The sequence below is a fragment of the Scomber japonicus genome, chromosome 14 (genome assembly GCF_027409825.1).
Source record: "Scomber japonicus isolate fScoJap1 chromosome 14, fScoJap1.pri, whole genome shotgun sequence".
NCBI classification, from domain to species: domain Eukaryota; kingdom Metazoa; phylum Chordata; class Actinopteri; order Scombriformes; family Scombridae; genus Scomber; species Scomber japonicus.
Genome location: NC_070591.1, coordinates 31,776,375 through 31,799,307, shown reverse-complemented (window position 1 = coordinate 31,799,307; position 22,933 = coordinate 31,776,375). Strand labels below are relative to the sequence as shown.

Genomic DNA, 22,933 nt, shown 5'->3' with positions numbered 1-22,933 from the left:
TTTTCTCTCATGTTCTTTGAAAATCGTTCTTTCTTGATCAATCTTTTTCAAAATCCCTCACTGCTGGATCCTTGGGCAGGGTTGCATTACCGCAAGCTCCTCTGGAGAGCTCCTGTCTCACTCACTCAGAGTAAATCAAACTCAACAACAAATGTCATCATTATTCCATTCTCATAACGTTCTGTGAAAACTCTGACCAATCATATCATTTGGTCCGAATTAGATGATTGGCCGAGCGACCTGCCTGTTTTCCTCTTCCACATTACGTAATCACGGACGGTACCCCCACCTGGAAGAGAGACTGTTGTGGATCCACGGCATTATAATACATCCATGATACACGGAGATAGCCGTAAACAGACAGTAGCGACTGACAATGACAGACAAAAGCAGCTGCTCCCATGGGGAAAAAGAAAACTATATCAGAAAAGTGTTCGCGGAGGCGGAAGGGGACAGGGAGGAGTGCGGGGGTGGGACATAGGAGGGAGGAGGGGTTGTTGCTGTTCAAGTTTTTTCAAAGTGGTCAAATTTCATATACTGGTTGAAGATTCTTAGCAGAATTTCAATATTTGGGTGAAGTGGGCGAATAAACTGAATAGTTATCAGGACCAATTAAACCAATTAAAAGAACGAGGGTGTCTTTCCCGGAAAAATGCTTTTTTTAATTAAAGAATGGTTTATTTGAATGCACTAGTAGCTATTCATTTATAAACACATTATGTAAGTTACTCCAATTTTTTTTTCCAATCTACTTTTATTTGAAACACAATCAAAACACACAGATAACACCTGAAACAGTGTGTCAGGTTAATGGTCCAACAATGGTCCAATTTCTGTAACTGAACTGGACCAGTATATTAACTCTTAACACTTGGTTAAGGCGAGTTTCAATTAAAGCTTTAAAAAGAACGCAGTAGCTTTACATATTTAATACAGTGTGCAGCTGTGTGCTTACTCAAGACACAAAAACTCTTCATCAGAGCTGTTGCTGTGTGCAAATATTGTAACCGAGTTGCTGCAAGGCTCAACAACCAGTCCTCAGTCTCTGTGTCAGAGTCAAACAAAGCATCATCCCAACAAAGTTAGTGAATCTTTAAGGCTTCAGATCTCTGTTCATACTGTCTGTCCCTGCCAGTGTGCAATAAAAGCTGCTCATCTGTGCCCTGTTGTCTATAAATACTGAAACATCACAGCAATTAGTGTCCCGAGATACTTCTGAGCAACACACTGAATCAGCACCCGCCTGTGAACCCTTCTGTTTTTCTTTTTAATATTCTGTACAATATACAGCAGTAGCGTCATATCCATTTAATTAGCTGCTCACAGCAGTGTCAAGCAACGCGTGCTTGACACTGCTTTATAGCACGTTATGTTTATAAGTATGGGTGCTCACATCATCATTATTGTAGTTATAGTTATTGTTATAGTTATCGCTGTTGAGTGTGGACGGCCCCTTTACAGACCTATAATCATGTCCACATCCAACATCTCTCTGCAAAATAAGTCATGTCAAAAGTGGGTTTATACACCAGTTTTTACAGTAGATCTGTGTATCAGCAGCATAACAGTGATATGACATCTCTTCACAACGACTGAACAAATGACCCAGAGAAAACGTAACGTGTACAATGAGAACAGGATTGGCCCAAGGACAGAACCCTGTGGGACTCTTTAAATATCCATTTGTTAAATATGAATGAAACCAGTTTATGTGTCATACGGCTCTGTCATATGCTTGCATTTGCACTTTGTAACCCTGCTTTTGAAAAGTGCTGTTCAAATAAAGATTCTTCTTTTCCTTCTTCTTTTCTACACCTTTCCCTTGCACAATGCAAATGCTGCTGATGCCTGATAAATTGATTCACAAAAGCTGAAGTCACTTGTATTGTATTGCAAGTCTTTTGCTGATTTTGTCAATCATGTCTAAGTCAATCGTGTGACTTGAGTCCACACCTCTACCAATGCAACATTTCATTATACTAGCATTCTTTTAAAACAGGTCCAAAATACACCAGTTATATAAACTGTTATTGTCCAGAGGGTATTCTGAGATTTTGCAGGTGTTTGCTTTATAACAGTATAACATTTTCTCCATCCCGTGTGTGCTTGCTTACCATCAAGTGTTGGCTGCCAAATGGCATCTGGTAAATAGAGTCTTTAGGCTACAGAGATGAGCAGCACAAACTGGCAGAAACTCCTGATGAAACAGCATCAGATGTTTTAGGTAGTTCTGGCTCTTATCTCTTTGAGCAACATTTCATTTCACATGATTCTCCTTTTACCCTTTCACCCTCTTTCTCTACCTCGCCCATTCTGCCTGTTTCTATAGATCACTCTTCTGATTGATCAAGCTTGTTTAGACAAAGATACTGAGATGAAAATAGGCCTAAATGATCCCCTATTGTTTTATAAGCCTTGTGTGGTCTTTCACATCAAGCCAAAAGCTGCTGTCATCATTTTTCCACTGATATGATGTCAGATTCCCTCTCTGAATCATACCCTGGAGATTCATTAATTATTCAAATGATTACAAGGGCGCCCGGACCAGAAAGTGCACACTGTAAGCACTGGACCTGAACTCATTAGCACACCCTTCTCCATGCTGTATTTTAGCTGCTAATTAGCTCTGCCTAATCAACAGTGGAGCAATGCTGAAAGATCAGGAACACTCTCGTCATAGATTAAACCATTTATTGCAACAAATGGTAATACAGTTTTACTTGGTGTTGAGATGCTCCCTGGATTAGAATAGAAACAGGGAGTGCAATGCAAGACCCCCCACAGAGTGGGCCAAAAGAAAGACATGAATTGCAGATTGACCCTAGAGCCATGATGGGACCCTGAAACAGAAAGGTGGAGGCTGGGGTGGTGGAGGCAAGCTTTGCCAGCAGCAGTGTGATCAATGGTTAAGCTAGATCAGTGTAGGTCGGAGTCATATTTAAAGGGACCGCCTTGTGGTGAGGATGGCTGTGATTGGTGTGTGACTGATAAGGTGGGCTGATTCAATCAGTGGCTGTCAGCTGATTACAGCTGGGGCGTGTGACTTCCGTTTCCTGCATGAACGCATTGCTTCATTAATTAAAACAGCAATACTGTAATGAGAAGGACAAGGATATTATAATCCAATTAAATTAATTGGCATAAATATTCATCATTGAGTATCAGCAGTGATGGTAATGATAGCAGAGATGATTTACCATCATCATGGTAAATCATGAAAGTAATAATGATAAGGTAATATATATTGGTGATGAAGATTACAGTGACAACAAAGAGGGTGGTGGTGAAAATGATGATCATGATGATGATGATGATGATTACTATAGTGCTTACTATGGTAAAATAATTAGAATAATATTGATGATGATTAGCATAGGGATGATGATTACATTGATACTGTTGGTGATGGTGATGATGATGGAAAAGAACATAGCAATACTGAGAATGACAATGATATTTGTCAGTGGTGATGTTGATGTTGATGATGATGATGAAGACGATGCTGGGGATAAAAGTGATTTTGGTTACCATAACGATAGAGTTGACAGCGATGGTGATAAAGTAAATATTGTAATTGACAACACTGATGATCAGCAATGAGGATGCTGCTGATGAAAGTGATTTTGGTGACAGTAATGTGTAGATGCTTTAATTTTGGTGAACATGAGGATGATAGTAATAATAGAGCAATAGAGAGAATACAACAAGAACAATTATGATGATAATTAGTAATAATTGCAATGATGATGAAGATGGCAGTAATTGAGGTGTTAGTTATACTTGATGTCATTCCTGAGGTTTTGGTGAGGATGAAACAACACTTGTAATTATGTTAACAGTATTCTTGACTACATTGATGTGATGATGATGACAGTAATGGTGATTGCAATGTGGCAGATGCTTAAGATGATCTTTAGTCCTACAGTATGTGTATGTGACAGTTGGTAAGCCTTGGCACAGTTCCTGGAACACTTCAGGACTATGTGTGTGCATGTAGCAGTTTATGCCAGCCATGTGTTGCCGTACTCATCTACCTGGTCCTCCAACCGTCACCGTCTGCTGTCTCCAGTTAATACACCCCCTGCCCTGTCCTGCCTCCCCTAAAGCCTCATATTGAATTAAATTGAATATGAGCAAATGACTGCTGTCTCTCTGTGGCAGTGTTGCACCACCTGTGCAGTCCTCAAGTCCTAAATGTTTCCCTCATTTAGATTTTTACACCATTTACGTTTTTCCACTTTAGGCATATGTCAGAGAGTGATGTTTTACATTTGCTTCTCAGCTATCATTAAAACAATTAGATGAAAACAAGTAGTTAGCTCGCTTAGGTGTAATTGTAGTAACAGAACATGCAGTGTGTCACTGTTGGGGGTCTCAATACCCTGGTGCTTTATGGCGCTTTTCCACTATACAGTTGTAGCACTGCTCGGCTCGACTCAACACGGTTCCAGGAACGACCTTTTCCATTACAAAAAAGTGACTTTGTTTTATACGCGACACAAACACATAAACAATGGAGGACATGGAGGACATGGTGTACTTGCTGCTGTATGTGTCTTTCTGTCACACACAAAGCAAGAGAAGAGAAACGTATGGCTGTAACACTGTTGCCGGTATTTAAAAATGCTGGGTTTGATTCTTGTGGGGGTTGGCTCATGACTCTTCCAGCGACAACTCTTCTGACCAATCAGTGGCCGGCAGTCTGTTGACGTCACATTTAGTATCGGCTCGGCTCACTTGGAACCTCAGCAGAGCAGGTACTAAAAAAGTAGCAGGTACCAGGTACTATCCCTAGTGGAAACGCAAAAAAAACAGAGTCGAGTAATGCTAGAACTGTGTAGTGGAAAAGCGCCATTAGTGAACCAAAGCACATGGCTTCCCTTTTGTCTGCTTAAAGACAAAGGCCTGGCAGGAAGAATCAAAGCCTGGTGTGGGTCACCCCTTCCTGGCCATAAAAGCCAGCCGCACACAGAAAACAATTCGTTTTCAATAGCTATCCTGCCAGGAGAGACTTCTGTCTATCCGTCGACGCGGGAGACTTAAAGAAGACACGAGCATGTGTTTCTCAGAGCTATTCTGGATCCCTAAGAGCCGCTAATATTCCTGCAGAAGAGAACGCTGGATTAATCCCGTTCTGAGGCCGTGGATGATTTCTCCCTCAAAGAACTCGTGGATGTTTTCCCCCGATTAGCTGACTGATTTCAGCCAGAGAGTCGAAAATCAGTTAATGTGTATGTATAATACTGCTGAGTATTATTTTGTATTGCTGTTTAGGCTTGCCATCTAAGCCCACGCGCCCTCACCGGCTGTGCTTTGTTTACAGTTGTTGTCATAGCGACATGCTAAACTGTTTCTTTTAGTCCGCCATTACTTTGTGTTACTGTGCTTTTGTAAAGGAAATAAGCCACCCTGCCGTGCGGAAACAGCAGATAAAGCCGCCACAGGCCTCTCTGTGGCTCGTTAATATCTGTTGGCTGCTGTATTAATTCACAATCATGTTCTACACCCGTTAGCAAGTTAGCTTGCTTGTGGGTAAGCGCCATCTTGAGCAAGAGAAACAACAAGCTTAGTCGTCCAGTATCACTTTTAGTCCTATCATATTTACAGGTCAAGGATGCATATATTGCACAAAGTGAGAATTTAAAAAAATGGTTGGACATAATCTGGGTTTTTTTTAAGAATCATCCAATGTTTTTTGTTTGAAGAAGGAAGATGAAACTTTCAGGTTAAAAATAATGAATAAATGCTCAACGTTAACCGTCGGGCAGAGCTCAGTCTTGCCCTTAGTTTCTTGAAAGAATATTTTGATTAAGATCTATTTTGCCAGTATGTCAACTTTGTTAGTTGAATTTTTCCTGTTTTCACATACTTTCACCACATTTTCAGATTTGGCTTCATCTCACTCATTTTGTTTTGCAGTACCCCCCTAACCCATACAGACACAATCTGACATTAAAGGTCCTTCCTTGTTGCCCCTCAGTGGTGCTATTAAAAACGAGACTGTTTGGCAGACAGCAATGCATGCTGCTTGGACTTCTTGATGTCCAAGCAGCATGGGTGCCCAGCATTTATAGAAGGCTGTATGATTAAGATGAAAATGATCAAACATTGTTATAATTTTTAATAGTTTCATGATTAATCATGTTATTTTCTCCAGTGTAAGTCTCATCTAACAGTCTATTAATTAGACATTAGAAATAATTCATATAATTTATTACAGTGTGCAAACAACATTACAAAGTGGGAAACATTTTTGCAAAGCTTCAGACAAATTTACATTTTGAAAAACATTTGTACATATCATACAACAAAATGACATGAGAAAAACACTTTTGCCAAGGACAAACCACATTTTAGAATACTAATTTACAAGTGGCAAAACACTTTACCAGTCTCCAAACAAATGTGGGGAAACATACTGGAGGACTGTTGCCACTAACTTGATCACTTCCGTGTCATTTCTGGTATTTGGTACATTCCCTTTCCGTGAAGATTGTGTCATTGTGTTTGGGGACTTACACTAGAGAAAATAACATGATTAATTAATTTTGTAAAAATATTTTCCAAAATGTAAATTTCTGTTTCACAATTTGTAATGTTGTTTTGCACTTCCTGGCCACTGTTTATTAATATTTAATCAGACTGAATCAAAGAAAGGTACAGTAACTACTATTGGTCTCTCTGGATGTGGTTATGACTCACTCATCTTTAAATACCTGTTTTTCCACCACAGATCTGGTTCTACACCAATGACATATTTAATAATGCAGGAATCCCTGCACCAGAGATCCAGTACACCACAGCAGGCACAGGAATAATAGAAATCATCGCTGGACTCATTGGGGTAAAGATTAGAAAGGTGTTAATGTATTGTACATGGTGTCCAATCTTTTTTATTGAAATGGTTTCAAGAATATATTTTATGTTAAATGGAGACACTGAGGGATATGTTCCTGTGTGTGACTTTCCCCTGAATAAAGGTTTTTAAAAAATCCTTTGATGAGCTATGACTGTGTCTTGCAGTGTTTCACCATAGAGAAGCTGGGCAGGAGGCCTCTCATGATTGGGGGTTTCGCTATGATGGGTATCTGCAGTGGCGGAATCACATTATCCCTAATTTTACAGGTGGGTGTGTGTGTGTGAGTGTGTGTACACATGGTATTCCATATTGTGGGGTTTTAACCCTAACTTGGGGATATGGTATCAACTACAGTTTGAAGACACAAAATGTTTCGTGGAGATGTGGGTGAGAAGCAAATGAAAGATGGAAACATCTTGTCTCAGCAGTTATTAGTGTGCACTTGAACATCAGCTGAGCCCACAGTAGTTTAAACTTCCCTTTAGTGACATCATGATAAACCAATGCATTGGAGACAAGCCAACCTGAGGTCCATGGTTGTATTCTATCACACACATTATAATGACAAAATTTTCAATGGACTCTTGCCACTGCTGTTATTTAAATGCCTTTCTAATGACCAGTATACCAACAGTATACGAATATTTAATCAATTGTTTATAACAATGCAACTGTGTCCCACCTTAAGCGTTTATTTATGTAGTGTTTGTCAGAAATTGTAACTTTTGACTTTATTGCCAGTCATTATCTGTTATAGTTGTTAACTAATACAATAATAAACAGTACATTTATTAACTGTATATAGACTGATTATTAATGATAAACCTGAAGTAAATATACTTATAAACAGTTATCACTCCCACTGAAGGAATGAATTGACATGTAGGACAGAATGTGTTTGTGTATTTGGTGTTCCTTTCAACTGAAATATTGGTCTTAGTAGCTATAAGTTGACTATGATGGGAAATATAAAATCCTAACAAAGGCACATGGTTGTTATTTGCATGTGGCAATATGCACCTTTGTGATCCATCTTTTTGATGGAAATTTCTATTTTGCTGTGACAGTTGACTTAACTTTCCTCCTTTCCTTTTGTCACTTCCTGATAGGAGACAAGTGGAAGTGAGGGAGGGGAGGAAACAAGCAGAAGGAAAGGCAAATAGAGCAGACCCCTGTTAAACTGATGTTAAACAGGGGAATGAGTGTGGGATGAACAGCTGTGCCAGTTTCTCTCTCAGTTGGCAGACATCACTGTATTCCTACTTTACCCTGTGGGCCAGTAATTTGGGGCGGAGGTGTGAGACAGTGTTGGAGAAGAATGAAGTCAACGTTCTCATTAGAGATAATAACTAAATGTTGTCAGACTGACTCATGATGTTTCTTTTCCCTGCAGGCTCACCTATCATTTATGCGCTACATCAGTGTCTGCTGTGTGGTCGGCATCATCGCTGGCTTCTGCATTGGTCCAGGCAAGTTGATCTACAGTCACACCTACTCAGCCCTTGTGAGGATATATAGATATTGTTAATGCTCTTTAGCAGAAACACATTTGATATTGGAAAGTCCTGTATTGTTTTGCACTACTGATATCCTTCAACACTATAAATGGGACACCACAGAGAGTGTACCCGTTGACATGTTCACTTCAAGCCTTGCAAAGTTAGAAAAAGACTGGAGAGATGTGTAGGTGTTCATGCTGCTCTATTTACTGGGGAACAGCGTTAACACATTGTGAGAAAGCTGCTTCCTATTTAAAAGAAAACTTTGCCAATTTTAAACCAGCATTGTGTCATTATAACATGGGTAGTACATGCAAATTAACAAATTTTAACTTCTCTGCCTCTTGCCTGCACCCAGTGCTCCCCACTTGTTTGCCAGAAAAAGTCCAGAAAAAGTGCAGACTTTAGAGATTTGCCTTTCCTCTGTAGTGGTGCCTTCAAACACTGAACAATGTGGGTCTTCCAAAACAATTCACCAATCACGTTACTCCAGCATTAATGAAAAGCATACACTAAGATATACCATAAAAAACATATCAGAATATTTGGAAGAAGTTTCATGATATGAGGCTGAATATCGCGCTGTATAATCAAATAACAGTGTGGAGGAGGAAGCAACCACCACTGGGGCTAGGATATAGTGGCAACCAAAAGACAGGTGCTGCACTCAGGGTATGTTTGCTGCATGGTGAGGATGGTTAGAGAGAATGGAGACACCCTGAAAACCCTGAGCTCTGATTCAGTCAGTCTGACAGGGAAAATCAGGCCTTTCTCAAAGCAAGCCCTTATACACCTTAATGCCCTGTACCAGCACCCAGAGGGCATTCTGATACAGTGGTGATTGAGTGAGTGTGTGATGTCCTGTGCTATTGAAGTTGCAATGTTTGTAATGACTTATTTGTTAAAGACTGTGTAAAGTGAATTCAGACATTTTCTTCTAAACACATTAAATAGGTCATAAATGTATTTCGAAAAAAGGTGTAAAAAGCATTTCAACCATTTAGATTTGAATTGTGGAGCTAGGCTTCACAAACTGTGTTTCAAGATTTCTGTGTTCAGGATTTAGTGGGCGAGTCTGAAAATCATTAGCATAAACCCGCCCTGCTGCTGTAGAGGTATAAATACATTCACACACTACTACTACTACTACAGTCTACAGTTAGCCAGTTAGCTGAATTAGCCACTGAGCTAACAGCCGAGTTAGCTGCCGAGCTAGCAGCTGAGTTAGCTGCTGAGCTAGCAGCTGAGTTAGCAGCAGAAAGCTCGGGTAGAGGTGGTGACTTTGATTTACAGGTGACACTTGGTAGGGGGCGGGGTCTCAGCGAACTTGGCGGGCACTCCCACAGACTTTGAAGCCTAATTTCATATATTTGGTGATTTTTTAATCATTCAAATTTGGCAGGGTGGTTAACAACACACTTTTCTGTGGTATGTCAAACTCAGAACACATATTTATTCTTACTTAACACAGACTTTAAGTTCTGTGATGTTATCCTGGCAGCAGAATAATGCTCTGCTAGAACAATAGGAGAATAAGGGGGCAACTTATAGTCTTTTAAGCTTATAGATGACAGATAGTTGTTGGTAGCTTCTTTTGGGGTATCATTGATGTGCTGGCTGAAACTGAGCCTATTGTCCACAATTTCAACAGTTTGGTTAATAATGATAATAGGGTACTGAGGTGAGGTAGGACCAGTTATCAAGGTGAAGATGATTAGCGCCACTGGGTGAAATGTGCAAACTGTTGTGATCGTCCAGGATTCTCTGTTGACAGGATTCTTTGGCAGTCTCATTCATGTCTAAATACAGCTGGTATTGTAGCTAAACTATTCCTAATCCAATTGAATGGACTCAGGACCTTGAATGTGAATAGATACCCATCTTATAGGTGACCAAGTCTTAAGAAATCATCACATATAAAGTAGTGAAAGTTTCTACCTAATTTTTAGCTGCAAACATTGATCATTTTCACCATCACTTAATTTAATATATTCTGTATTCAATCTATCATTTAGTTCATAAAATATCAGAAACTAATTTAAAATATTTATCCAAAGCTCAAGTTGTCTCATTCAAATGTCTTGTTTTGTTCAGCCAATAGACTATAGATATTTAATTTTCTATCATAGAAGACTATAATATTCATGTTTGAAAAGCTGAAACCAGGGACTTTTTGGCATTTTGCATTAAAATGACATGATGGTAAATGAGCTATCCAAATAGTTGCCATTTAATTTATGGTGGATCAACTAATCCTTTAGCTCTATAATAAAGTGCACAGGGACATTGTATTGGGGTGGGGGCAGAAATCTCAGAGACAGATCTGAAAAACTGAACAAATAGCCAAATACTATATGTATCAAGAGGAAATATTAGATGGGAGAGACTTATTCTAAATCATTTAAGTAAATCTACCTTTAAATTTCAATTTGATCTGACTGTAACTGTAAAGTGATTTTAAGATGATTTGGTTTCTTACTTTGTTATATTCCACACCTTGTGTTGGACTCCTCTCTTCTGGTGATATTACAAAGCTGACTCAGAAGTAGCCCAGGGTGCTATGTGTTATGAAATGGCGCCCCCTGGCCATTATACCTAAGAACTTCTTAAAAGGATCCTTCATTTAAAGATCTTTAATTTAATGTTATTAAGGTTATTTCTGGGGTAAATAATTTCATTTTAATTTTTACATATCAAATCTGGGAACTAATAATATTTACAAGTATTAATAATCACAGGAATAATGTAAATGTGTAAATGTAAGTGATTTTGTCCTACATCCAACACTATTTTTCAACACATCTTACACTTGGTGATAAATAATGTCATTCATTTTTCTGTATGCGATTATGAAACCAAACTGACAAACCCATGTGATCTGTCTCCATGTTCCATGTAAGAGAGACAAACTATATTGTTTAATGATAGAATATAGTAATATAATGTGGAGTAAAATACATGACTTGATATATGACTCTCCCATCCACATACTTGGCCCTCACCTGATGCTCAGCTGATTCTATTTATCTCTAATTAGCCTTTCATAAACCTTATTGGTGTGAAAGATGATGAATGAACATGAATAATCAAATCATGGACATGAATAATATAATCCACACACATATCTCATACCTAGTAACATGTTGCTCTAACACTGATGCTTCACTATTAATAATCTAATAATCTCTCAATTTTACTGTAGTAATCATTTTTCATGCATGGCTTTTTACTTATAATGGAGTATTTTATGATGCTGTATTGGTACTTTTACTAAAGTACAGGATCTGAATACTTCCTCCACCTCTGTCAAAGACATATCCTCATATGAAGTCATTGTTAAATCGTATGGTTTCAGTGTGCGTAGTATCTTCTGTAGTTCTGATGGAATCAAACTTCAGCTTTACAGAAACTGTCCAGAAAGGGTGCAACCGGAAACTCTTTTGAGTTGCATTGTGGGAAATATATAGGACTCTGTTTTTGGAGTTTGACCCATACCAGGGATGAAAAATTAGGATATCTCAATGTCTGTTACTTCAATTTTTTCAATGTGTACATGAAAAATAACAAAGGCACTCACACATATCAGGACACATAGGTGTCAGCATTAGACGTGCCCGTATACACCAATGGATTTAGATATACATATTTTAAGAAACAAACAATGATTACAAAAATAGATACAGATAGACAATACATTTTTTTTAAAAAGTGTTTAGACATAGTCTGTATAAAAAGATTTACCTGGTTGCACAAACATAAGAATAGAAAAACAAATAAACAAACAATAGTAAACTAAAGGAAAAGGAGAAGAGAAAAAGGAGGGGGGGTGGAGGGGGGGGGGGGTTACATTGTCTCAAAATAAATCCATGAACGGTTGCCATTTATTGTAGATTTTGTTTAAGTTTCTCCTTCTTGAATATCTAATTTTCTCTGCTTTCAAAAAGGACATATCCTCCTTAATCCACTGCGTGCTGGAAGGAGCTGTTGTGGATTTCGAGTTAAGAAGGAGGTGGCGTTTAGTAAGGAACGACCAATAATCGGCATGGCCGTTTTTTCCAACGATAACCGATAAGATAAGTTTATTTTAAAACGCTCTCCTTTGGCTCTTATGCAGCCATCTCTCTCTGCCTGAAGTCACCACTCTTGGCTGTGTAACAATGACCCGCCTACAACGCCCACTGATTGGCTGCACGGCACAAGTGACAGCCAATCAACACTGAAGCTTCTAGATGCAGCGCCACAGAGAAGAGAGCAGAGGACTGCTCTGTGAAGCAGCAGTGTGCTGTTTGAAGGCAAGGCAACAGATAATGTTGAAGTTGCAATAAAAATACTCTATGGTGAAGTTTATTTATTACCTTACCTTACATTACCTTATTATGATCAGTTTCAATGAAAAAATTTGGACCTACCTGCCTGCCTATATCCACATCAAGTGCGACACGATTTTGCAAATAGCTTAAATGATTACGCTTCTAAAAATAAATCGATCAAGTGAACATGACCTGGAGCTCCTTTATTTAATAAAAAGAAGACATAGCAACATATGGGTACAGCAAGTAGCCTACAGATTAAGAGAGCTGAACCTGTTGAACACTTTTTGTTTTTATATAATAAAACTATTGCTTGAACCATTTTAAAACCAAGTTTACGGTCTTTTTATCACAGATTTTCACAGTGTACAAAAACAAACAAACAGTTTACTGTATTCAGTCTAATCCCAAGTGTGTTATTCTAAATTTTGACACCAAAATTTTAATTTTTACTGCAAATTAATATCGGTTCTAAATATCGGTTATCGGTTTCCTTGATTACTAATCATCGGTATCGTCCCTGAAAAAACCATATCGGTCGATCCCTAGCGTTTAGCAATCAGGGAGGTAAAAGCTATGACTTCCAGTTCTTTAGCAGAGTATTGGGTATACTCTTCCAGAAGACCAAAAATGCAAATGCAAATGCAATAGTTTTTGAGAATACCTTCGACATAGTGTTCAAATACATTTGCCAGAAATTTTTCAGGGCTGGGCAGGAGAAAAGCATGTGTGTAAGGTTGCAGGGTGAGCCTCCACATCTGTCACAGACATCTACCGTATTTGGAAAAATCTGTGCGAACCTTGTCTTAGAATAGTGACATCTAAATACAACTTTAAACTGTATCAGGGTCAAACGGGCACAAATAGATGTTTTGTGAATGACCTTCAGAGCAGATTCCCACCAATACTCATCAAAAACCAATCCTAGCTCCCAAGCCTCTCTTGTGTTGGTGGTCAAATGGCCATCATATGACTGAATAGAAGTATACATTTTTGAGATTAAAGACCTTTGTAGAGGATTGAATTGTAAAAGTTCACCCCATGGTTGCTTAGGTGGAAGGTGAGGGAAATTGGAGAATAAAGATTTTGCGCAATTCCTCACCTGGAAATATCTAAAAAGGTGGGAGGGTGGGAGATTGAATTTATTCACCAGCTCTGTGAAAGAGCAAAAGACCTCTTCCATATAGAAATCCTCAAAACATTTCAGTCCCTTATCCTGCCATAAGGACAAAGTGGGATCGGTAAATGTGGGTTTGAACACAGGATTTTTTAACCGTGGGGTTAGAACTGTAGGCGCCGTAAATTTAAAGTGTTTCCTAAATTGAAACCATATCTTAAGCGTAGCAGTAACCACAGGGTTGCAGGTAAGGCCAGAGAGGTTTGCAGTAACTGGGCCGGTCAGTAAAGCAGAAAGAGAGGCTGGGGAGCACGACTGTGCTTCCAGTTGACACCAAGGTACGCTAGTTGGCATGGACCAGAATGTAATTTTAGTTATATTCGCTGCCCAGTAGTAAAATTGAAAATTTGGCAGAGAGAGGCCGCCATAGAACTTACAATTCTGGAGTACTTTTTGTCTGACTCTGGGTGTTTTGCCATTCCACAGAAAATAACAGATAATCGAGTCTATTGTTTTAAAAAAACTTTTTGGTAAAAATATAGGCAGACATTGAAACAGAAATAGAAACTTAGGCAGAACATTCATCTTGATTGTATTTATTCTCCCAATCAAAGAGAGAGAGGGAACTCCACTTTTGAAAATCTGCCTTAATTGCAGCTAAAAGGGAACTGTTACTTCAATTTCAATTTTTGAGTCACATTATTATTTCATGGAAGAATAATACTTAATGGCAGCAACATTAAACAAGAATATGTCATTTTGGTTGATTTATTTCTGTTTTGTTCCTGTTCAGCGGGTGTTCCCTTCCTGATCACAGCGGAGCTGTTCAAACAGTCCCACCGCCCAGCAGCCTACATCGTAGGAGGATCACTCAACTGGCTGTCCAATTTCACAGTGGGCTTCGTCTTCCCCTTCTTACAGGTAAAAGGCTTTGCTTTGCTTCAAGATGCATGGGGTTAAAGGTCAAGTCACTTTTTTTAGATAGTGCCAAATCACAACAGCGGACTTTTTACATAGAGCAAGTCTAATTTACAAAATTCCTCACAGTGGGCAGGGTCACAATACCTGTGGCTGCTAGGGGGTTTTGTCACTTGAATGCAAGGACAGGACATTTTACGGCATGTGCTGAAACAACTGTCATTTTTCTTGGGAGAATAGTCTCAGTGTATCATACATGATCAGACTGTATCATGCTGCTATCATGTTATATTCTCCACATGCAGTCTTTCATTTACTTTGTGATACAATCAATGGTTGGAAGGTAAATCTTGTTTCATTACTGAATATTCCTTGTATTTACGTTTTGTCATTTACTGTTTGATAGAGGAGAGAGTGGAGTCTAACACATCGCATTGCTTGAAGTCACCCACTTTTCCTTTCCTTTCCTTTCCTTTCCTTTCCTTTCCTTTCCTTTCCTTTCCTTTCCTTTCCTTTCCTTTCCTTTCCTTTCCATTTATAATCGTAATTCTGCTACATTCCTATAAACTACTGTCTGGTTATTCTATGTACTGTCAATTTCAGTGCCAGTGTCCTCCCCTGGATGCCTTTAAATGTCAAATTAATCTGCCATTACTGCTAGCTGACAGTACAGGTGTGTTCTGACATACAGATTCAAAGAGGTCAGTAGGTCAGTCCCACGCTTGTTACATCTGGAGTCCGTCTGTTTTGATTTTGAAGTCAGATAACTGGATCAGGTGTGCTGTATGACAACACAATGACAGTTGGATACAGAGAGTCTGTCATGTCTCACAAGCCTGAAGCATGTAGGCATGATTGTGTAACAGTAAGCTATATAAAATAGAGGCAATGTGAGAGGCTGATCTGAGTTGACTATTTTAATTACCTGCAAGTTTTTAGTTGATAGCAGGAACAGAGTGAGCATCCCACATGATCGTTTGGTGCTTAACAGGAACTGCCTCAGACTCTACTACTAGACTCTACTTTAGTAGAGATGAAGGATCAGGCAGTGAACATGCTCCCCCTGTGATGTTTACTCATTTGCCTCAACTACATTATAAGGTGTAATAAAAAAACCTAGCATCATGTGTTCTTTACATTAACCTGCAGCATGAATTTCAGCATGAATTTCCCTCCTTTTGCTTTAGCTTTGGTCTGTTTTGAGTTTGATCAAAAGTAAACTCTCTCCTCTTTAGATTGCTTCTTTCATGCACTGAGATCTAGGAAACAAACATAATGTTAATCCATTCTCAGACTCTTGGTCTAAAACTCAGTTTTCTGTCCCCATCGCTCAATATGCCCCATCCAACCATCAGAAGTCAGCTGGGTCATACTGCTACTTAGTGTTTGGCGGCATTTGTCTGTCTGTGGCTGTCTATGTCTACATTGTCATCCCTGAAACCAAAAACAAGACCTTCATGGAGATCAGCCGGATCTTCTCTAAGAAGGAGGCCATTCTAGAGACCCAGGGCCTGACCCACATTGACCAGCTGAAGCTAAAGAAGATGAACGGCTATGGCGGCCTGGAACACACTTCACTGGAGTTCGACAGTTCTTCTTCTGTTCCTTAATGAAGGTTCAGGTTCTCGCTGGGACTACAGATCCAGATTGTACACATGAACCAAATACTTACTCTGGTCGGGTAAAGCTGGACATTTCACTTAGATCATACTCAGGTTCAAAACATTGCTGAATAAACAGCACAGTATGTGGTTCTTACATGTGCTCTTCTTATTAATTTCATATTTTAGTCAGTCTAAGGTATTGAAGCAAAGCTTACAACTTTGGAGCTGTCCTTGATGTCAGTAATAAAAACGCTATATTCTCCAGGGTAATTGTTAAGATCAGGGAACATGGGAACATCACTGTAAAAAAGTTCACTGGTTCAAGAAACCAGAACAGTCAGATGATCAGACATATAAACATCCAGCTTAGTCCAACATATTTAAAAGAGAAAACACTTAAGTTGCAGTTGACAGACCCAGGAATGAGGGCTGCAACTAATGATTACTTTCAGTTTTTATGAATATTTGATGATTATTTTCTAAATTTATCAATTTATTGGTTGGTCTATAAATTGTAGTAAAAGAAAGTGGAGATTCCTACACATTCATTTTACTATCACATAAGACAAATAAAAGGTAAATATGCACAATTAAGATGCTCAATAAGTGCAATTCCCAGCTCCTCCAGTCTACATGTCCATGTGTCCTTCAAGATACTTAACCCCTCTCCAGATGTCTGCACCAACGCTGTGTGAATGTGTGTGAATGGGTAAATATGACATGTAGTGTAAATGTGCTTTGAGTGGTCAAAAAAAAAAGTGCTATGTAAGTATTGAGCATTTACCATTTTTACTTGACAAATTGCTTAAACATTTAGTTTATTTAAGTTAGCAGTAATATTTCTGTCAGTTGACTAATCAATGACTTGTTTCAGTTCTACACACTTTCAGTCTGACCTCTCAGTGGTTTACATCATTTGTTTCCCACCTGTCTGATCATCTAATTGCTCATGTTTTCTTCACCAGTCAGACTTGTTTTAGTGATGTCACCATGTTCCCAGATCTCAGTGATATCTGGCAGAGCAGAGCTAATCACGATTTAAGTTTTAATCCAGGGCACTTATCACAATGGGCTATTATTACTAGGGGTTTGGGGGGGGGGGTCTATCATAGCAGTCTAATAAAATTGTTGTGATGGTTGTAGTAGTGTTTGTAATATAATGTGCACAACTTGCTGCAAGCTATGATGTACATGTATCCACTGTAGGAATACTAGCAGCGCTTAAGTTGTAAATATGCATGTTCAACATGTCACCATGGTAACACACAAACAATTGAAAATATAACTTCAGGGTAGACTCAACAAATGTATTAGTGTGTGTGGAAAATGAGGTGTGAATGTGTGACATGAATTAACCTTTTTAAAAATGTTCTCAATTTTTCACTTTTGAATATTTGATGTAATACTGCTATAAAATGTGCTAAAATGTGTTTTGTACAAACTATACAACCCAGTCTTTTTAATACATGGAAATATGCAAAAGCATTTTTGAATTGTGTTCAAAGATAACTACATAAATAAAATAATATTGCAACATTGTCTTTTTTGACAGTTATTCTCAAACACATTTACCACCTCTCAACCAGGGTGTCATATCAGTATGATACTCAGCTCTTGTTTATGCTGTACATTAATAGAGAACTAGCAACTGTGCAGCTCTTATTCTAAAATATGTTTTGTATAAAAAAATACTAACTCTGCAGCTTGGTGTGGGATGTTAAAATTCGTAATATTCAGCCTGAATCCAAAATGTTACAAACTTCAACTTCTTCATGTCTGCTGATTATTGTTGGTCCTGGTCCTGGTCCTGGTCCTGGCCCCAGTACCAACAATGCTGGTCTGGTCTGAGCTCTGACTATCTATTATTAAGTCTACTGTAAAGCTTAGTCCTCAGGCCTCAACTCCAGAACTAACACACATGCAGGCTCAGAATAACAAATGATCATCGCCACAATCTGCTGTTCATATTTATTCTATCCATCACAGATGCATCATAGAGTACAAAATGTTTTGGCACTTCTGCTATTGCTCAGCTGAATTCTATGTACTGTATATGTTCATGGTTATATAATTATATATGGGGATATATGTAGGTACATTGAAGTATACGGTTATCATTTTTCTACTGTGTCTCAGTCCATCAGTCAGGTGTTCATATGAACAGTAAAGATGTTTTCCTCTCTGTAATCATTCCTCCTGTTCATCAAATGTGCTTTCAGTGGAAATGATGGAGGACAAAACCACAGTCCACAGTCATTTAAAAGTAGATGTGAAGCTTATATGAGTCTTCATCAGTGTGAGTTAGTCATATCAAGTAATATCTGACACATTTACAGTCTTCATCAAATTCCCTCTTAGTGTTTGACTTGATTTAACACAGAGGACTGTGGATTTTGTTCATTTTATTATGAAGGGATCTTTTAATGGTCAGTATGAACAGGAGGAATGATCACAGCAAGAAAGCTGCCTTTCAGTGTACATCTATACATGTATCTGTATGTTTTTCATGTGAGACGTGAATATGAAGGCTTCAAAATCAAATCTCCAATCCTAAAGTTAAGCAGAGAGTGCAGGTGCATATATGCTACCATGCTTAGGCATATGACCATCTGAGCAGGGACAATGTAGGCAGTATTCCCTTTTCTACCACTGCATCTCTCTAATTCCTATTTGAGGCCAGAATCCAGAGACCAGTCTCATTTAATGACTGATTCATGGAAAAACACTGAACTACTCATTTTTATTTATGAACCAGGCAGGGTGGATTGTGACATCACTGCAGGACCTCAGTCCTGCACCATTAACTTAAATGCCCAATACATTATCATAAACAATATGTGTCCTCCCTACACACACTTGAGTATAAGATCAATATTTATACTGAACTGTCGAGGTAATAAAATGATGTTAATCTAAATTTCTTGATGATATTGTTGTATGACTTGCCTTAGGAAGTTATAATCTGTGTGCAATGCAGAATAATGCTCTTCATTCATCAATACGTCTGTGTTCCCATATTTCTCTTACACACACGCTCACTCACTCACTCTCGCACACACACACACACACACACACACACACACACACACACACGTGCATACACACACCACCTCAACATCCCAGCATTGTAATTAATGGCACTACCTTTGTCCCTAATAAGCTTCCTGGTGATCTTTATCGAACCATGTTCCCCTCTGGTCATACATACCTGTATGTGTGTGTATGTGTGAGCATATGTATATGTGTGTATGTCTCTCGTCAAGTGGTTGTCACTGGTGCTAATGGCATTACAGCATGGAAGCCAAGGACAGTGACAAATGTCTGTTATCATGGAACAAGGCCGCTGACAAAGTGAAAACAACATCACTGAGTAATGAAACTAGATGGATGATTCAGCAGATACAGCTCCACTACAGCCACTCTGCTGCTGTAATTAAACCAAAGAGGAAGAACAGAGGGGGGGCAGAGAGCTACAATAATGATGGGATACAGTACAGAAAAATAATAAGAACAAATCAATCTGCAGTACCAAAACACTCAGAAATGCATTGTTTTATGTTTGAAACTTGATTGAAATTGATGCTGACAGATACAGGTTAATGACAACAGCTGCTTGCTTTAACTGCCACACACAGCTGGCCATGTTAACATGTTATAAAAGCTCAGAGAAAAAGAAGAAGAAGGATCTTCACATTTATTTTGCTTAGTGTGAATGTAGTCTGAGCTATGATCTGTTCATTTAGCAAATTAATGGAAAAGACATAAAAATGCTATTTTCCACCTCAACTGTATAATTCTACAGATTGACTCATATACAAATGACACCTCACATCAGAATGAATGAGTGCAGTTCCTCTGTCTCAGAAATGTTGATGATGGGTGTGTAAATGCTCTGGCAGATAGCTGATGAATGTGGCACTTGTGTGCTACAGGCTGTAAGCGTTTTGTGACGTAGTGTCTTACGACTGGGCTGGCCTATCCTTTATGCCTTAGCACCGTCCTGCCAAACAGACAGCTCTGTGGCCACACACACTATGTTTCTCTGTCACATAAATACGTCAGGAGAATGGACTCAAGGGGTTTGATCATCTTTCGCTGAAATTGCAGTATGCATTTACATCTCACTTCATATTCATATTTATATTCTCATGTGTATGTGAGTCATTTTGAATGCAGCTCCTGGTGAATGCTGTGACTGGGCCTGCTAAAACTGCATCAATGACACAATACAGGTTTTGACACCGATGTAATATAACACTTAGATTAGTGTTCTAGGGGTGGGGAACCCTAAGAGGTCACAAGGTAAATCTGATGGGTTGAAAGATTATCCATAGCATAGGAGTGAAGAAGAAAAAACATTTCTACTACACAAATTAATTAATAATGTTTTAACTATCTGATTATTTTAATGAAACATGAAAATGCAACAGTAATGTAAACATCACTTGTTGGTTGAAGACTTGGCGTGATCTAGCTACTGTATAAATGGCTGGGAAGCCGTGACTTCTCAACATTACAGGATCCCTGCTGACATGCCTAAGGGACCCCCTCCCTGACTGAACCTGCACCCCCAGCTGCACATTTGTGACACCATGTGTAAAAGAAAAAGGAAAAACACTTCACAGCCTAAATGCAACGTAAGATTGAACATTTTTGTTTCAGCCACAAACATTTTTTCTGTAATGTAATAATGCAGGGGAATAATTACTTATATATATTTTTTTTTACACAAATGATGTGCACAAAATGTAACAAAATTGTAACTTCTTTAGCAAATAAACTTTTCCTGAAATGTATTAATAATCTGGATATTCTGTATGTTTTAAGCAAGTGAAGTTAAATATTCAAATCCTAGACAACATGATTTATATTATTGCATGTTCTCATAAAATCAGCTGCTGTATTTTGTGTCTTTTGGATGTTCACTATAAGTTAGAATAACGAGGGAAAGAGTAGTGGGCTGTTCTGGGCCTGTTTTAAATGTTAATCACCACTGCCTGGCCCCGGGGCCACAGACATGGCCCCGGGGCCACAGACATGGCCCCGGGGCCACAGACATGGCCCCTGATGCTGGGATGCTAATGTGGCTGGCCAATAAGCATCTGTGCTGTTTCCAAAGCTCAACTGGTTTCTTCTGACTGCTCCACTACTCAAGTGTTTATTCTCCCACATCATTAAAGTCAGTCATATGTTGATTGCAGACTTTCATTCCTTTATGTGTATGTATTAGGGCATTTTTCCACCTGTTGGCTTTAATGTTGATGAGCAGTATGTGTATGGGGTGAAAGTAATGGAGTAATGGAGGTCTATTGTCAGGGTCAAAGGTTAATTAATAACCATTCAAGTGTCCTAACTAAACTAAGTCTGAACACTGTAAGAACACTTTTTGTCATTTTGCTGTACCCTGTTTTATTTGCGCACTCTGCTGTCATTTAAATATTCCCTGATTTAAATTAGCAATGGAAATGTACATTATCATTTTTGGGAGTGGATGTGGGGGTGGTTGGTCAAGGGATTATTTTTGTTTCTTTCTTTCTTATTATTATTCTGACATAATACTCAGAGGCTACAATGATATAGACCAGGAACAAATCTCATTTACATTTGTAACCTCTGGTGGTGATCCGCCCTTTTTGTGCTGATTCATAGACCTGTATTATTATTATTATTATTATTGTTATTATAATTATTATTATTATTATTATTATTATTATTATTATTATTATTATTATTATTATCATTACTAGGGCCCTATTTTATCTGTAAACCAACATGCATGGAGGGGCGAGGGCCAATTCACCACTGCTTGCAGCTTTAATTATTATTAATATTATTATTGTTATTGTTATTATCATTATTATTATTATTATTATTATTATTATTGACTATTTAGATTATCTTTATTTGTCACTGCTTGCTATGTTCCATTTAGTGAAAGAAAGTGGCAGAAAATGTTAGGATCCAATTAAATGTGAAGTTTTGTTTGCTTAAATTCAAACATCTTTACCCACATGGACACATAAAATCAAACATATTTGTAGTGTACTGTATGAATATGTAAACATTACTGACATAGATGTACTGATATAATGATGCTGACAATCAGTGATAGTTGAGCTGATATATCCTTGTCTGCACTGAACAGAAAGTGCCACTAGAGGACACAAGCGATGCATTTGAAGCTGCTTGTTGCTTTATGATACTACAGAGGAAAACTTGAGGTCAACAGGTGGAAGTGGGACAGATGTGGTAATATCAGCTCAGATAATCCTTAAATTCAGCTAGCCCAGACCCTCAGACTGGGGCAGGCTTCCATGCACCACCTTTTTTTGGTTTGATTACAACATTATTGCTCTGCAGGGTCACAACAACATCATCCCGGCCCTCCTTCATTCACTCTCCTTTCACTGGCAAACATGGCACAGACATGTTATTACTCTGTTCATTTACAACTCTCTAAACCCCGAAAACAACAAATCACCAATACACAGCTCAATACACAAGATGGCCGTCAGTGTCTGTGACTTGACGGGCCCGAGCCCTTCTTTTGTGCAGAGGGAGTTTACCTTGAAACCTATTTGAAGTCATTGTACCCTGCAACAGTTCATTGTGTACTAGGCCCTCAT

General features: G+C 38.6%; 1 protein-coding gene across 1 annotated transcript in view; it reads left to right on the top strand.

Moving 5' to 3' along the window:
* The window catches only part of slc2a15a (solute carrier family 2 member 15a), a 44,823-nt gene extending 28,110 nt beyond the window's left edge, over positions 1-16,713 (top strand). The window contains exons 8-12 of the mRNA XM_053332863.1: positions 6,734-6,844; positions 7,024-7,125; positions 8,253-8,328; positions 14,579-14,706; positions 16,059-16,713. Of these exons, the coding sequence (XP_053188838.1) occupies positions 6,734-6,844; positions 7,024-7,125; positions 8,253-8,328; positions 14,579-14,706; positions 16,059-16,313 (672 nt within the window). The 3' untranslated portion in view covers positions 16,314-16,713. The remainder of the gene's footprint in view (positions 1-6,733; positions 6,845-7,023; positions 7,126-8,252; positions 8,329-14,578; positions 14,707-16,058) is intronic.
* The last annotated feature ends 6,220 nt before the right edge of the window (positions 16,714-22,933 follow it).